This window comes from Protopterus annectens, chromosome 4.part0, assembly GCF_019279795.1.
Source record: "Protopterus annectens isolate FY-2018-M chromosome 4.part0, PAN1.0, whole genome shotgun sequence".
Classification (NCBI taxonomy): Eukaryota; Metazoa; Chordata; order Ceratodontiformes; family Protopteridae; genus Protopterus; species Protopterus annectens.
In genome coordinates, this window is record NC_056733.1 from 1,801,887 (window position 1) to 1,819,795 (window position 17,909).

At 43.0% G+C, this 17,909-nt stretch overlaps 1 protein-coding gene across 1 annotated transcript in view; it reads right to left on the bottom strand.

Annotated features, from left to right (window-relative positions):
* Positions 1 to 17,909, bottom strand: part of UTP6 (UTP6 small subunit processome component) — a 1,596,914-nt gene that overhangs the window by 1,153,744 nt on the left and 425,261 nt on the right. Inside the window, exons 5-6 of the mRNA XM_044068038.1 lie at positions 17,852 to 17,899; positions 14,347 to 14,410 (exon numbers count right to left, since the gene is read on the bottom strand). Of these exons, the coding sequence (XP_043923973.1) occupies positions 14,347 to 14,410; positions 17,852 to 17,899 (112 nt within the window). The remainder of the gene's footprint in view (positions 1 to 14,346; positions 14,411 to 17,851; positions 17,900 to 17,909) is intronic.

Sequence of the window (17,909 nt, forward strand, 5' to 3'; positions counted from 1 at the left end):
GCAATCAAAATCATCCTTGGTTTGTCCTGTTTGACTTTTAGTAGAACGTTGGAGAGCAGAGGCAGTGTGTGTGTGTGTGTGTGTGTGGGGGGAGGTGTAGACTGATACTTTTTCCAGCGGAAGGACAGAGCATCCACTTTATAGGCTTGTTTGTGGGGAGTCCTGGTAGTTCTGGGGGGAGGCAAATAGATCTATGTCTGGGCTCCCCCATTCTCGTCAACATGTTGAAAATCCTTGGTTCCAGTTTCCATTCGTATGGGTCCATGAGGTGTCTGCTTAGTCCGTCTGCCAGTGTATTTAATTTTCCTGGCAGGAATTGAGCTTGTAAGTGCACTTGGTATCTCAAGGCTGTGTTCCACAATGTCATTGCTAGTCTGCAGAGGGGGTAGGAATGCGTGTGTCCCCCTGCTTATGTACCACATAACCGTGGTGTTGTCCTTTAACATTAGTTGTCCTGGAAGAATGTAGTCCTTGAAGGCTGTCAGAGCATTCTGTACAGCTAACATTTCTTTTTGACTGACATGTAGCTGCATCTGACTTGGGTTCCATTTGCCCTGAATGCACTTCCCTGCCAAGTGAGACCCCATGCATAGTCTGATACATCTGTTGTTAGGATTTGGGCGGCAGGGGGTAATGTGAATGGTAGTCCCTTGTTTTGGTGGCAGGCCTCTGCCCACCAGAGGAACTCTAGGCGTAGGCAAGGTATGATAGGAATCATTGTTTCCAGGCTGTGAGAATGTTGACTCCATAGGCTTTTTAGATACCACTGTAGTTTCCTCATATGCAGTCTTTCACATGGAATTAGAAGAATGCAGGAGGCCATGAACCCCAAGGCTTGCAGTATTTGTCTTGCAGATAGTAGGGTTTTTGTGGCCACTTATTTGAAATAGGTTACCGAATGAATTTGCTTTTCTGGTGTAAGGTAAGCCATCTGGGAAGTTGTTTTCAAGCTTTGCTCCCAGGAATGTTAATTTGTTGACAGGGTACCAGTTATGATTTATTTTCATTCATGGTATACCCCAGACAAGTCAGAACACTTTTTACAAATGCCAGATTATTTAAAATTATGCCCTGGCATTCTGCCTGAATTAGACAATCGTCCGGGTATGGGTATATCTGAATACTTCTTTGCCTTCAAAATGCAATAACTGGAACCAGGCACTTTGTGAATACCCTGGGCGCAGTAGACAAGCCAAAGGGCAGTGCACAGAACTGATAATGCATGCAGCCTGCTTTGAAGTATAGGTATCTTCTGCAAGATTCCCTGATTGGGATGTGCAAGTATGCTTCTTTTAAACCTAGTGTTGCCAACCAGGTGTCTTTGCCTAGCATAGGAAATAACTGATGAAGAGTCAGCATCTTGAATTTTGGAATCTCCAGAAAGGTGTTTAGAGTAGACAAGTCCAGGATTGGATGCCATGATTTGTCTTTTCTGGGAACCAGAAAAAGTCTGGAGTAGAAACCTTGTCCCTTTTCCTCTTCTGGTACTTGCTGAATAGCCCCCATGTTTAAGAGGGAAACCACTTGCTTTTGAGCCTCTATCCACTGATTTGGGGGTAGGTCTGGGCACCCATTTGGTGTTGGCAACGTGTGGAAATAAAATCTGTATCCCTGGGACACTATTATTTAAAACCCATTTGCCCTGGGTTATGAGTTCCCAGTTCTTTGCATGAAGAGCAATCTTTCCCCCCAAAGGGGTGGTCAAAAGATAAGTGCTTGGAAATTTTAAAAGGAAGTCATTGAGACTGTTTACCATGGGGGGGTGTCTTGTTATCTCCAGATTTGGAAGTGGAGGCCCCCCAGTGCTTGGTTCTGAGCGTCAACTGGGACTGAAACATGGGGTTTTTCTGTGTCAGGATTTGGCTGGAGAAGGCCTGGAAGGGGCTGGAAAGGACCAATTCTTAGAGGACCAGTGCCTACTAAATCTAGGAGGCTGAACTTGTAAAAAATCTTTAAAAGTTTGCATAGATTTAGCTTTATCTTCCATCTTTTTAAGAACTTCCACAGCCTTGTTGCCAAACACGCGGTCCTGATTTAAAGGAGCATCCAACAATTTAGCTTTAACATGATCAGGCAAAGATTGCTCCTTAAGCCAAGCATGCCTTCTAAGCACAGACCCAGTAACAGCAGCCCTGCAAGAGGCCTCTAAAGAATCAAAACCACATTGCAAAGTATGTTTTCTAACTTGTTCAGCAGAATGCATTAAATCCTGTAAGTCTTTATTGTCCACACAGTCAGGAATCAACATAATTTTCTGTTTAAGCAGTCCAATAACATGTCGCTGATATTTTAACATATGAAATTGGCAGTTTAAAGCTCGGATTGCCAATGTTGCGGAAGTATAAACCTTTTACCCCATCTATCCAGCGCCCTGGAGCCTCTATCAGAAGGGGTAGGATTTTTAGCAGTAGAAGCCTTAATGCCCTCGGGCCCCTGAGAAATAGTCTCTAGATCTGCAAGAGGATTTTTGAAAAGGAACTTGTGGGGCTCAGGAACCCTGTAATATCTGTCAGGTTTACTAGGAACAGGAGGCAGGGAATCAGGGGCCAAACCGGATTCTGAGAAAACATCAACAATGTCTAGTACAGGAGGTATAGACAAAGGCATATGCTGAGGTAGAAGGAAATCCCTAAGCCTCTTTTTTGAATCAGAAAATTCCTGGCTTTCCCAGTGAAAATGCTCCCTTAAAGTATGTAAATTTTCCCCAAAAGAAAAATCCTCAGGAGGGGAAGCAGAGGGAATGGAATCCTCTGCATCAGAATCCTCATAAGTAGGCATGGACAAATCCAGGTCATCAGAAGAGTCAGAAGAAACCGAATCCTGATCAGAAGATTCATAATCAAGATCAGCCCTAGGCCTCTTGTGGGGGGAGGGAGAGGGGGTGACTACCCTGATTATATTAGATCTTCAGCCATTTTTATAATTAGTTTTTTAGGCATAGGGACCTGAGCGTCAGTTTTTTAGACATGGATCGAGATTTAGGCCTTAGTAATGAAAGAGGTGTTGTTTTAATATGCAAGTCTGTAGGCCTGAATACATCCTCAGAAGCCGGTGCCTGCACAGTGGCTCCGGACCCATCCAAGGTAGAGACATCCGTGGGTTCCATAGCTGAAGCATCTCACAGCATACTGGACTCTGAATGGGTCTCAGTAGAGGCCTGCGAATCAGAAGTAGCAGGTATCAGAGGCTGCCAAAGCGCCTCACTGAGAACCGGCGAACTGGCGACTGTCTTAGGAGAAGCATCGGTTTTTGGACCTCGGCGGCCTGTCTGTCTTTATCTTTGCATTTTTTCGGAATCCCAGTAGTCGGATGGCTAAACGACGACATTTCTGGATAATTAAACAGAGAACCGAAATAAGCAAACATATACTGACGACAGATACTGCGCTGATTAAATAAAGCATAAAACCAACATCAAGGTACGTCATGATCAGGGCCTAGGCAAGGAATATAGTACGAATGAAAATCTTTATGAGGTATTTGCTTTCCACAAGTAATGCAATTATTAACTTTTACTGACATTGGTAAGGAGCAAGAAAAAGCTTCCCCAATGGGGTACTTAGCTTTAAGTTGAAGACTTTGGTTCTGAAACTCGAAATTGAAAATTTCAGGAGTCGGCCGACCGGCACTTGCGAACTGCTTCTGCTTCGGGCACCGCATGCAAGAAAGACTGATGTAATGGCGTCGGCTGCATGTTTTATACCCCTGACGACCTGACGTCATGGAAGAAGGGACAACAAACGACACAGGACCCAAGACTTTGTTAATCAGGCCGACTGAGGGAAACCTGCCAGCAGATTACCCAAATGTAATGACTGCAACAGTGAAACATGAAGAACATCATATGTTCTCCAGTAGTTGATGCTTTGTGGGGGCTGTAAGGAGCCAATCGTCTAGGTAGGGAAACACCTGGAGTACCTGCAGCCTGAGATGAGCTGCCACCACTGCCATGCATTTGATGAACACCCAGGGGGGCTGTGGTGAGGCCAAAGGGCAGGGCCCTGAACTGAAATGGTAGTCCCTCAAGCAAAAGCAGAGAAATCTCCTGGACCGTCAGTTTATCTTGATATGGTAGTACACATCCTGGAGATCCACAGAGCACATCCATTCGTTGCTGTGCAAAAGAGGCACAACTGACTGCACAGTGACCATCCGAAACTTCGACTTCTTGATAAATAGGTTTTGTAGGCTGAGATTCAGAATAGGATGCAGGTGCCCCATTCTCTTGGGTACTAAAAAGAAGTGGGAGTAAAGTTCCGGATCATCTCCACCGTGTAGGGACCTTTTGGATGGCTCTTTTTTGAAAAAGGTTCAAGACCTCCTGGCAGACCAATTCTCTCTGACTGAGTGGCACATCCAGGAGTTCTGATATTCAGTGGGTTTCCTGAAAAGGAAAAGCAATAGCCCCTGGCTATAACAGTTAGCACCCACTGAGCGCTTGTGATATTTGCCCAGACTAAACGATGGAAGGTCAATCAACCCCAGACTCCTTCCAGGGAGGGACAGTCAGGCAATGCCTCAGGGACACTGAAAAGTTTTCCCAGAAAAGGGCTCCCTGGACCCTTGATTCTATGTGCCTCCTCTGCCTCTGGGGTGACGTCTGCCATTGAAATCTTTCCCCCGTGCCCTGGAAGAGGAATAGTCTTCAGCATCCTGAAAGGAAGAATGTGCCTTGCAGAACCACATTTTCCTATTCCCCTTTTGGGTCTACGAAAAGGACCTTTGGGGGTTAAAAAATCTAATCCCAACAGCGTCTTTCTTTCCTGATCACTGTGGGTCAAAGCCTCCTTAATGCTGGGTCCAAAGAAAGTGGAACCATCAAACGGGGCACTGGTGAAAGACGTCTTAAAGACCTCTGTGAACCCACTTAAGCGCAGCCAGGCATGGCACCTGATGGCAATGCGTGTGCCAGCTGCCAGTGATCAAACTTCTGCTATGTTGAAGATTAGCCTCATGGGTAAATTGGCTATTGAAGTAAGAGTGGCTAGTTAGGGAGAAACAGTCTTAAATTCCCCTGCAGACATGGACTCCGTGAGGGAAGATGAAAGCTCCTTAATCAAGTCCCTCTGGAAACGGATGAAGTGGATAAGACAGTTCAAAGCTTGCAGGCTAAAAGAAGCTGAAAAGAAAACACCCGTCTTTCCGAATCTGTCCAGAGCTCTTGATTCGCAATTGGGAGGATGGACATAAGAACTCTGCTCCACCAACTCTTTCTTGGTGGCGGCAGCCACAACAGCATCAACTGAGACTACCTTGGACCAGAAAGCCTTATCCAAAGGAGGGCTTAGAAACTTATCTGCTCTTTTAGGCACTGTTTCCATGGTATCTGGCTCCTTCCAAGACCTGCTAGCAACAAGGCTGATAAGAGGGTCAAGCGGGGGGGGCATCCAAGAGAAAGATCGGCCCGTCCCGAAAGCCACCAGAAGCACGGTTTCCTCAGAGGATGGGGTAGAGCAGACCAACTGCCCTTAGCTTTAAGGATTTCAAGTATGTCTCTAAAGGAACGTTGTCGGGCAGTGAACTTGGGGACTCACCCCCCTCATTGGCATCCATGTCCACAGTTAGGGAATCCATAGGGGAGTCCAGATGTCTCCTCTTTGACCTCTTATATGTCCTCTTCCGAAAAGATTCCTCAGGCGGAGTCTGTGGGGAAGACTCAAAAAAGGAGGCAACCCCTATGGGGAAGGATCCACCCTGGGGGCTAGACCAGACGGGGTTGACCGGGAGCAAGATGAGTAGGTCACCTCAAATACTGGGCCTAGGAAGGATGACAGTGAGCGGGGAAGGCAACTCTGACTGCAGAGAAGGATCTTTTTGCCACCTGGAATGTGGAGGGACTGGACGAGGCCCCGTCTCCCTCTACCAATGATAACACCATAGTAGAAGTAACAGACCCCGCCAAACCCCCCAAACCCTCCAGACAGCTTCAGCTTGGAGCAGTCAAGCACCGAAGCACCAAGGGATAAAGACCGGTCCACAGACTCTGGGGCCGCACTTCTTATCAGAGGGACCACCTGTCCTGGAGGAATGGGAACAGACCCGGTCACCGATCCTGAAGGGGTAGGAACCAAAATGGGGCCAGAAACTCCCACTGCCTCCACAGTGCGCACCAATCCCTGATCATCTGATCCAGAGGTTGGATGAGGGGAAGGTAGGTGGGGAATGGGAGATGGTTGCCTGAGCCTGTGGGCTGGGGAAGCCAGTAGCCCCAGCTTGATTTGACAATTTTAAGAAGGACAGCATCATCCTGTCCACATCTACAGGGGAAAACACTCCTGAAAAATCGGGAGGAGATGGAGGACCTTGCTGGAGAAAGTACAGCTGTGTACACTTACCATAAATGTAGATGTTTGAGTGTATTCACTGTTGCAGTCATTACATTTGGGTAATCTGCTGGCAGGTTGCCCTCAGTCAGCCTGATTAACAAAGTCTTGGGTCCTGCATTGGTTGCTGTCCCTTCTTCCATGATGTCAGGTCGTCAGGGGTATAAAACATGCAGCCGACGCTATTATATATATATATATATATATATATATATATATATATATATATATATATATATATATACATATATACATACATATACACACATATATATATATACACACACACACACACACACACACATATAAATATACATATATACATACATATATATGTACTCACACACACACACACATATATATATATATATATATATATATATATATATATATATATATATATATATATATATATAAAAAAAAATACACCTCCAAACAAAAGCAAATACACCAAAAAGGCTTTTAAGCATAGTAAAAGAAAGGAGAGGTATATTAAGAGAAAAACAGGGGGCTGGAGGGTGGGTAACCAGGACTGCAACAGTGAATACACTCGAGCATCTACATTTATGGTAAGTGTACACAACTGTACAATGTTCTTTGTGTTTCACTGTTGCAGTCATTACATTTGGGTAGAATCCCAAAGCTATGGTTGGGAGGATGGATTTACACAGCATTAGGAGCAGCTATGCTCTGTAGGACAGCCATGGCAAAGCCAGCTCTGGATTTAGAGAAGAGAGGTAAATGGTAATGTTTGGTGAACATATGAACTGAGCTCCAGGTAGCAGCTTCTAGAAAGTCGCTGGTAGGAACCCCTCTGAGAAAGGCTGCAGAAGTAGATGCAGCCCTGCTGGAATGAGATCTGATCCCCTTGGGGATAGGTTTACCATGGTGCATATAGCAGAAACTAATACAATGGCTTATCCATTTGGAAATAGTCTGATTTTAAAATAGCCTTTCCCTCTGCCCCTGCAGCAAATGCCACCAATAGTTGTTCAGATTTTCTTAGAGATTTTGTCCTAAGTAGAATCTAAGTTGTCTGTGTACATCCAATGAATGCAGAATCCGCTCACCCTTGTTCTGTGGATTGGGAAAAAAAGTAGGCAGATGAATGGTCTGATTAAGAGCCACACTGGATACCACCTTAGGCATGAAAGATGGATTGGTCCTGAGAGCCACCCTGTCCAGATGAAAAATAATGAAAGGCTCCACTGCCATAAGAGCCTATAATTCTTAAATCCTTCTAGCTGAAGTGACTGCTAAAAGGAAAGCGGTTTTCCAGGAGAGAAATTTTAGGTCTGCCGTAGCAGCTGGCTCAAAAGGAGGGAGAGTGAGTTTTTCCAAAACAAAATTGAGGTCCCATGCAGGAGTTGGTGCACTCTTAAATTTTTGGTCCCTCTGAGATGCTGCTTTAGCAGAGGATGAGAGAAGAGGGGAGGTTCTGTGTTGTAATGAGCTGAAATGGCAGAGGCATGGATTTTTATGGAAGAAAAAGATAGGCCCTTGTGAAGCATCTCAGTTAAGTACTGCAGAATCTGAGGAATATTGGGCATTGCTGTGCTTATTCCTTGTGATTGGTTCCAGGCACAGAATCTTTTCCATTTGTCAGCATAAGATGTTCTAGTACTAGGCCTTCTAGCCTCCAAAATGGCATCCATCACAGGTTTGCTGAGGGATGGCAAGGGTGAAATTAGTTGATAAGCCACGCTGCAAGATTCAAAGTTTGGAGCAGAGTGTGCAGAATTTGGTAGTTCTGCTGAAACAGTAGGGTAAGGTGTCTGAGGCAGGTGCCACGGAGGAAAGAGTGACATTGCGCAGGAGTGGGTGCCAGTGTTGGCGAGGCCAGTCTGGAGCAATCAGAATCATTTTTGGTTTGTCCTATTTGACTTTTTAGTAGAACTTTGGAGAGGAGAGGCAGAGGGGGAAAAGCATAGACTGATAGGTTTTTCCAGCTGTATGATAGAGCATCCACTTTCCAAGCTTTTTTGTCATGAATTCTTGTGCAGAATTTGTCCAACTGATAGTTCTGGGGTGAGGCAAAAAGATCTAAGTCTAGGCTCCCCCATTTGTGTGTCAACATGTTGAAAACTTGTGGTTCCAGTTTCCATTCATGTGGGTCCATAAGATTTCTGCTTACTTCATCTGCCAGAGTATTTAGCTTTCCTGGCAGGAATTGAGCCTGTAGTTGTATTTGATAGGGCAAGGTCATGTTCCACAATGCCATGGCTAGTCTGCAAAGGGGGTATGAATATGTACCCCCCTGCTTGTTTATGTACCACATAACTGTGGTGTTGTCTATCTTTATCATTGGTTGTCCTGGATGAAGGTAGTCCTTGAAAGCTGTCAGTGCATTCTGTACAGCTAGCATCTCTTTCTGATTGATATGTAGGTGCATTTGATTTGGGCTCCATTTGCCCTGAATGCACTTTCCTGCCAGATGAGCCCCCCAAGCATAGTCTGATGCGTCTGTAGTTAGGGTTTGGGCGGCAGGGGGTGGAGTTAATGGCAGTCCCTTGTTTTGGTGGCAGGCCTCTGCCCACCACAGGAACTCTAGTTGCAGGCAAGGTGCAATAGGAATCAGTTTCCAGGCTGTGCGGTGATGGTGCTGCGGTAGCGTTGTCGCCTCACAGTAAGACGCGGTCTGGTTCAGTTCTCAGCTAGAGCGTCTTCTGTGTGGAGACATGCGTGAATGGGAGTACCTTCGTTGAAGGTTGTGCATCAAGCCCGGCAAGCCAATACATAAAAATCAACTGCCAATCATTAGCGGACCGGAGTTTCACTGTGGTGACCCCTAACCGGGAAAAGCCAAAAGATGCAAACATTGTTTCCAGGCTGTGACAAAGTTGACTCCATAAACTCTAAGTACCACTGAAGTTTCCTCATATGTAGTCTTGCATATGGAATTAGAAGAATGCAGGAGGCCATGAACTCAAAGGCTTGCAGAATTTGTCTTGCAGATAGCAGGGTTTTTGTGGCCACCTGTTTGAAGTCAGTCACCAATTGAATTTGCTTTTCTGGCGTAAGGTAAGTCATCTGGGCAGCTGTATTTAAGCTTGCACCCAGGAATGTAACTTTTTGAGAGGGTACCAGTTGTGATTTCTTTTCGTTTATGGTGTACCCTAGACAAGTTAGAACCCTTTTTACAAACGCTAGATGCTTTAGAAAGAATCTCCTAGTTTTCTGCCTGAATTAGACAATCGTCCAGGTATGGATATATTTGAATAGTTCTTTGTATGCAAAATGCAATTACTGGTGCCAGGCACTTTGTAAAGTGCCCTGGGCGCAGTAGATAAGCCAAAGGGCAGTGCAGAGAATTGGTAATGCAAGTAGCCTATTTTGAAGCGGAGGTATCTTCTGCAAGCTTCCCTGATTGGGATATGCAGGTAAACCTCTAAGTCTAGAGTTACCAACCAGGCATCTTTGCCTAGCATAGGTAGTAACTGTTGAAGAGTCAGCATCTTGAATTTTGGAATGTCCAGAAATGTGTTTAGAGTGGATAAGTCCAGAATTGGATGCCATGCTTTGTCTTTTCTGGGTACCAGAAAAAGTCTTGAATAGAAACCTTGTCCCTTTTCCTCTTCTGGTACTTAATAAATAGCCCCCATGTTCATGAGGGACAGAACTTGTATCTGGGCCTCTTGCCCACTGATTTGGGGGCAGATCTGGCCATCCGTTTGGGACTGGCAATGTGTGGAAATGAAATCTATATCCCTGGGATACTATATTTAAAACCCATTTGTCCTGGGTAATAAGTTGCTAGTTTCGTGCATGAAGTGCCAGTTTCCCCCCCAAAGGGGCGGCTAAAAGGTAAGTGCATGGTGATTGCAGAGGGAAGGCATGGAGACCGTTTACCATATGGAGGTGCCTTGCTGTTTACAGATTTGGAGGTGGAGGCATCCCATTGTTTAATTCTAAAAGTTCCTTGTGACTGAAACCTGGAGCCTTTGGAATGTCTTGATTTGTCTTGAGCGGCTCTTGAGGGGACCGGAAAGGACCAGTTCTTAGTAGGCCACTGCCTACTAAATCTTGGAGGTTGCACTTGTAAGAAATTTTTCACAGTTTGCATAGATTAAGCTTTATCTTCCATCTTTAACACTTCTTCAGCCTTATTACCAAAGAGATGGTCCTGTTGTAAAGGAGCATCCAACAATTTTGCTTTACCATGGTCAGGCAGAGTTTGCTCTTTGAGCCAAGCATGCCTTCTTAGCACAGATCCAGTTACAGCAGCCCTGCAAGAGGCCTCCAAGAAATCAAAACCACATTGCAAAGTATGTTGTCCAACTTATTCAGCTGAATGTAATAAATCCTGCAAATCTTTATTTTCCACACAGTCAGACATTAACATAATTTTCTGTTTAAGTAGTCCCATGATATGTTGTTGATATGTAAGCATATGAAACTGACAGTTTAAAGCCCTGATTGCCAAGGTTGCAGACGTGTAAACCTTCTTACCCCATCTATCCAGCGCCCTGGAATCTCTATCAGAAGGGATAGGATTTTTAGCAGTAGAGGCCTTAATGCCCTTGGGACCCTGAGAAATGGTTTCAGGATCAGCAATAGGATTTTTGAAAAAGAACTTGTGGGAGTCAGGAACCCTGTAGTATTTGTCTGGCTTACAAGGAGCCGGAGGCAGAGAATCAGGAGTCATACTAGATTCTGAAAAAACATCATCAACGTCGTCTAGAACAGGAGGTATAGCCAAACGCCTATGCTAAGGAAGAAGAAGAAAATCCCAAAGTCTCTTTTTAGATTCAGAGACGTCCTGACTTTCACAGTGGAAATGTTCCCTTAAGGTATGTAAAGTTTCCCCAAAAGAAAAAACCTCAGGGGAAGAAGCAGAAGGAATGGAATCTTCTGCATCAGAGTCCCATAAGTAGGAATAGACAAATCATGTTCATCAGAAGAGTCAGAAGAAATAGAATCCTGTTCAGAAGATTCATAATCAATGTCTTGCCTAGGCCTCTTAGGAAGGGGGTTGGCTACCCCTGATCAGAGCAATTAAATCTTCAGCCATATTGATAATTTTTTTTTAGGCATAGGGGCCTGCACATGTGGCCCAGGCGTCGGTTTTTTAGACATAGATTTAGATTTTGGCCTTAGTTTTGAAGATGGCGTCGGTCTAATATACAAATCTGTAGGCCTGAAAACACTCTCAGAAGCCAGTGCCTGCACAGCGGCTCCAGACCCATCTAAGGTAGAGACATCCATGGGTTCCATAATTGAAGCATCTCGCGGCATAACGGACTCCAAATGGGTCTCAGTAGAGGCCTGCGAATTAGAAGTAGCGGGTATCAAGGGCTGTGAAAGTGCCTCACTGAGTACCAGCGAACTGGCGAATGGCTTAGGAGAAGCGTCGCCAGTTTTGGACCTCAACGGTCTGCCTCTGTCTTTTTCTTTGCTTTTGTTAGGTATTCCGGTAGTCGGATTGTTAACAGATGACATTTCTGGATAATTAAATCTTGAGCCAAAATATTTAGAAGCAATTATTAACTTTTACTGACATCAGTAAGGAGCAAGAAAAAGTTTCCCCAAACGGGGTACTTGGCTTTTAGTTGAAGACTTCGGTTCTGAGACTCGAAAACGAAAATTTCAGGAGTCGGCCGACCTGCACTTGTGAACTGTTTCTGCTTCGGGCACCGCGTGGCAAGAAAGACTAATGTAATAGGGTCGGCTGCATGTTTTATACCCCTGACGACATGACGTCATGGAAGAAGGATCAGCAACTGATGCAGGACCCAAGACATGGTTAATCAGGCTGAGTGAGGGCAACCTAACAGCAGATTACCCAAATGTAATGATTGCAACAGTGAAACACGAAGAACATTGGTGCCGAGACCCACGGATCTCCTGCTGAACTCTGGAGAGAGAGCCCTGCGTCGAGAGTTAAATAATTGCTCTCCACCAGAAGGCTCCGATGAAAATTCCTCCACAATAATGAGTTCCTGCACAGTTCTCGGATCTGGCTGACTCGGGGCAGAGTACAATAAAGAATCTGAGGAAACAGGCCTCAAAACCCTCGGATCAGGGAGGGTCAGATCCATGGCAAGAGTACCCTTAATCAGATCCGAAGCAGGTGCCTTGGATCCGGGAGTCAAGATCAAGATTGTCGGATCCAAAGACCTGGAACCCGAGGCCTTGGATCCAGGGTAAGACTACCTAGAAGGTCTTGGATCTGACACCACCCTGGCTGGAGTCAGATCCGGAGATCTGGGATCCAACAAGCCTGGGCTGCTTGGACAGAGCCTCCTCAAGAAAACAGAGGAGGAGGGAACCTTTTTCTTTACTCTGGAGGAGTCTGATTTGGTCAGAGTTTCAGTGACCAAAGGGCCCCCACTTGACCAAGCTTTTGATTAAAAGCTTATTTCGGTGGTCGACCAAGACTCTGTGGTTGAAAGCAGTCCAAATGCCACATTCAATCTCCAGATGGCCGCCACCGAGACAATAGAGGCACTCCTCCTGTGAATCAGAGACAGGCATCTTCTGACCACACGAGGAACACCTCTTAAACCCTAAGGGTTTCTCCAACATGGAGAAGGCCAAGCAAACAAAGCCAAAGGAACGATCAAAAACCACAGCCAGAGACACTGTCCAAGGTCTAAGCACCACAAAATCCATCCAAGCACACAACAAACTTAAAAACAACCAAAAATAATACACAAAGTCAGGAAATAAAGGCTCAGAACACAAAAAGGCACTAACCAGTTAATACGAAAACGGGAGGGGAACAGAAAGGGAAACAAACTGCTGTACTAGCAGAACCCTATATTAACAAGGGAAGGGAAACACTGAAGAAAAGCAGAGGAAAAAACCCCAAATAAAACCACCTTATTTACAAAACCACGAGGAGCTGAGCAAACTGTGTCTGACTTGCAAAAGCGGCAAACAAGATCTGGGGGGGGGGTTAGAGGGCAGCACAGCATCATGGGAGGAGAGGAGCTTTAGCTAAGCTGTTGTCTAAAGTATGCCGGCTCGGATCTGATGTCGGATTCAAGATCCTAACGTGAGGAATGGTGACTAAGATAACATCAGATGCACACATTTTCTGTAAAAATCAGCTGGTCAGAGCAACTCTCAACCTGACCATACCTTCCTGATGCTGGGTCACACTTTTGGAAAACAAATACAAGAATCACTACATTCACTGCCTTCTGTTATTCCACGTGGAGCCCACACAATCCTTCTGGTGGTCAAGAAAGCTCAACTGTAGTTTTTGTGAAGACTTAAGGCTATCTTGACCTTCCGAAGCTTGATAGTCACCGTAAACCACCCCAGCACTAGACTGAACTTGGAATCCTCAATAACTGTTTACAGAAGAAGCCTGTAAATGTACAAACTGCCACCTTACAGCCTTAATGGTAAACAAATGTAAGCATTTCCAAGGATGAAATGAAGCAGGTGATGCAGAGTTGACTATAAAGCTAAAAAAGCTGTAAATCTACCAACATACATCATAAATTAAGCCATGGCATCAAATAAACTCTGAAGTAACAAGTTGGGTGAACTCTGCTAATTTAATGAAGTAGAAAAAGGCTTGTTTTTAGCAGTATACACAATATGACAAGGGAAAGGGGACTCGAAAAACAAACACCTGAATCACTTTTATTTTTTAGAAAATCAAATCCAACAGGCTTCAAGGCATGAACCCTGGAAACAGGTTACTGCGAGTGTTGACTCAATGGTAAACAAATGTAAGCATAGAAGACACTTGCATTCAGTTTTCTAAAAAGAAATGCAGACATTCTGTGAAGTGTTAGATCCCTACAAATTTATGGATCTGGACAAAAAAATTTGTTGCAGAAAATTACAGAGAAGGACATGACAACCATGAAAATCCCTAGGGACAAAATAGATACCAGTAGAAGTTTGGAAACTAGGTGGTAGAATCCCATTACAACTGCTTCCACAGTAACAAAATCACTAGAATAATCCAGCTAATGCAATACGCAAATAGCTAAGAGATACTAGTAACAACATTTACTTAAACAAGCAAATATATATGAGGTATAGTAAACATTTTAACATTTACCTGGTTTATCAGGATGAATAGCCAACACAGCAGAGAATACTCTGCTGAGTTGTGACTTTGTTGCCTGCAAGAGAAAAAGAAAAAAAAAGTCTGTATTAATAATTACTCAAGCCTGTTCTACTTAAAACCCAAGAAAAAGAGAGGTACCATTAACTGTCATTGTTTGTCTTTCCGGCTTTTCCCGGTTAGGGGTCACCACAGCGAAACACCGGTCTGCTAATGATTAGCAGTAGATTTTTTATGGTGCCGAGTTGCCAGCCTAACGCCCATTCACGCATGTCTTTCGGAGGCCACTCGACAGCGGGGAGGACATACAGACTCCACACAGAAGGCACTCCAGCAGTGAATCGAACAGGAGAACCTCTTGCTGTGAGGCAACAAAGCTACCGCTACACCACCGCAGCTTAGACTACTATTAACTGTCATTACTCATGCAAAAAAAAAAAAATTCATCTACAAGTAACAACTTTTTCAACATATTTATTAAATTCTCAGACTGAATTGCAACGTGAATTTATATAAATTTCCTTTAACAGCAGATTTTATTGTTGTTGTGCAGCATATACACATATAGGCTTTCGTTTTCACAAATTTCATTCACTCCAACATTACCTAAATTGTTCAATGCCAGCCTTCTCCCAAACCTCACTCTTCCGCCTGGGCATTATTATGCTTGTATTATTTCCATGAATTCCATTTACTTGCAAACTTCAGTTCTTTCATCTCATTACATTATTACAAATTTCCAGATTTAGGTTTTGATCAACATTGTCTACTTATTTTTTTATTGGGAGCTAATAACATCAAACCTCATGAGGCCTTACTATGTTCAGACAATTCTGATTCTATACAGGAGTTCAAAATACCTATCCCCCAAGTTCTTCCAACATTTCACTCTCAATAACCTAAAAAAATCAGCCAATTTGTTACATTCCCAAAAAACACACTATGTTTCCTCTCCCTTACTCATTACATCATGAACATTTGATATTTCCCTTAGGAAAATTACTCTGAAGTCTACTTCAGATATTAAAATAAATATCTATGCAAACATTTTAAGATGTCTTGACTTTGTTGCATAACATTTCTTCCCATTATTCCTTTGTAATTTGCCCATTATCTTTTCCCATTCCTTTTAAACATGCTCTGATTGATTTCTACAGTTAACATGAAATATTTTATACACCCTACTAATCATCTCTTGACTGGCAGACAACTATAAACTCTATCAAAGCTGGTCTTTCACACAGCACACTCCTATACCCTTCTCTCTACCTATACTCTTATCTTAGAGAGAAAACTCTCTGTAATTAGAAGTCCAAAACTCCTGCTTAGCTTCATCTTTCTGCATTACACCTCTCTCCACAGTTATTTGCTCACAATACTTTGTTCCCTTCCTAATTTACTCAAGAAAATCCACCCCCATTCCCCATTTATATAACCCTACTTGCAGACATCATGAATGGTAAGATTTCTCGCTCTTCGTTCTTAGAATACTTTCTGCTACTTTATGAATATAATATTCTATACGAGTGTTACTATTCATCACATAGACTTGCTTCCCAAATCCCAGTCTGTCTTCAACCCTCAAACTACACTTTGTCATCATCCTTTTCTACTTTGATTTAAGTTTTTTCTGATGGAGTTATTTATATACAAGCATTAACTGTGTAGCTTTGGGGTAACCCTTCAAATCAAGTACCGCCAAACTGCCTTGTATTTTGGGAATAATCAATTTATCCAACTTCTCTATTGTCCTCTTTCCTTTCCCAAACAAATTCCTTCAGCTCTTTGACTATCACTCACAACTTCTTCTCTGGTTAATAAAGATATACCCGATCCATATAAAAGACTAAAGTGACATAAAATGTGCTCACTGATTGCATCCTACCATCTCCCTTTCATCTACCCAATTCTTTCCTACAAAAGAGTTTCACTGCTGTGGGTGCACTATACACATACTGAAATATCTTCTTCAGCCACATAATACCAGGATACTAATTTGGAAAACAACTTCTGTAGAATTGCAGATCTATGTCCTAAATTGTACACTATCTCCTCCCTTGTACTCCAATACTTATTTCTATATCAGTCACCATCTGCTTCTATTCATCTATTTCATTAAGCTATTTAACAGCCACTGCTCATTAACTGTGTGCTTCTACTACAATGCCATACTGCAGTTAGTTTATATAAATATTGTACTATAAATATAGTGCCATAAATACTGTGCAATTGTGTTAATGATGTTTTTATTGTTCTTTGCGTTTCATCATAATGTGAAATATGGTTTTCCTCTTCTTTCTTTTTTTTTGATCTGGGTAATACCTGAAGAGTTTTTGGACAAGAGCACCAACCTGGTTAACAAATGTAATAAATAAATAAATACATAGATATCTATAATCAAAAGCTTCCAGTTTCTGTTTTTATGTTGCTTTCCATTTAGTCTCTTCCCAATTTTCTTGAGCTGCCACAATAAAATCCTTTTAACCAGTATATCTAAAAACTTTGTCACCATAAGCATGGGTATTGCTGTCATAAACAGATGCATACTTCACCGCTGTAGCTTTTGTTTTATCTTAATTTATTTTATATCCTGAAAAGACGTAAAATAGTCTCAATATACTCCACCTCACAGAAACACCCTTTTCTGGATTTATCAATTACAAAACAATACTATCTGCAAATAAGACTAACTTTGTCTCACAGCTACCTGAATTTATGAATACCTTACATTCTTTGCTGACGGCTCTTAAAAAAACACAGCTGGGAAAGAAATTCCTGCCTGGTTCAGCTCTTCAATCATAGCCCATCAGGGAGAATGCACAACACTAATTCTTGCCTCCAGCTTTTTAGACATCCTTATTAATCCCACAAGTCTATCAGGGAATGCAAATGCTACCACTGCCCTACTCAAAATCCCAACAGACTCTTTTGAGTGCTTTCCCTACATTAAGAGTCACCACCACCAGTATTTTCCTATAATCTGCTTCCCTGTGAATTACAATTGTTCTTGGTTATCAAATGTTTGCTTTCCCTCCACAAAAATCACATGTAAATGAAACAGCCACTATACAGCAACTGTGAAATTTTCTTATGAACCACATTAAATAAGCGGCCTCACGACAGTTACTTACACCACAGCATTTGTTTCCTTTCGGTGTGTGCTTTCAGCATGTACTACATGCTTGTTTTTCAGTCTTCTAGTTAAACCAAAAATACAGCCCTCCACAATACAAAATGGTGAAGCTGCAACATATTCCTGCACAATAGAACTATGACAGATATCACTGACAGTGACAATAACAAATAGTAACTAATCAAAATCACAAAAAGTACTAAAACCAATACCTTGTAACAATTTACACAAAAGGAGTTATATAATGACCAAGTAATTAAAACCTGATACCTAAAAGACATAAAACTTTATTTGGAAAAATAACATATCCATGGTATTTTGCATTTTATGTAAAGTCAAGGAAACCATAAATCTGCATAAACATACCCATTTCTTGCAGAAAGCCACGTGAGAAAGCCATAACTGTAGGTCATCCTGCAAGAAG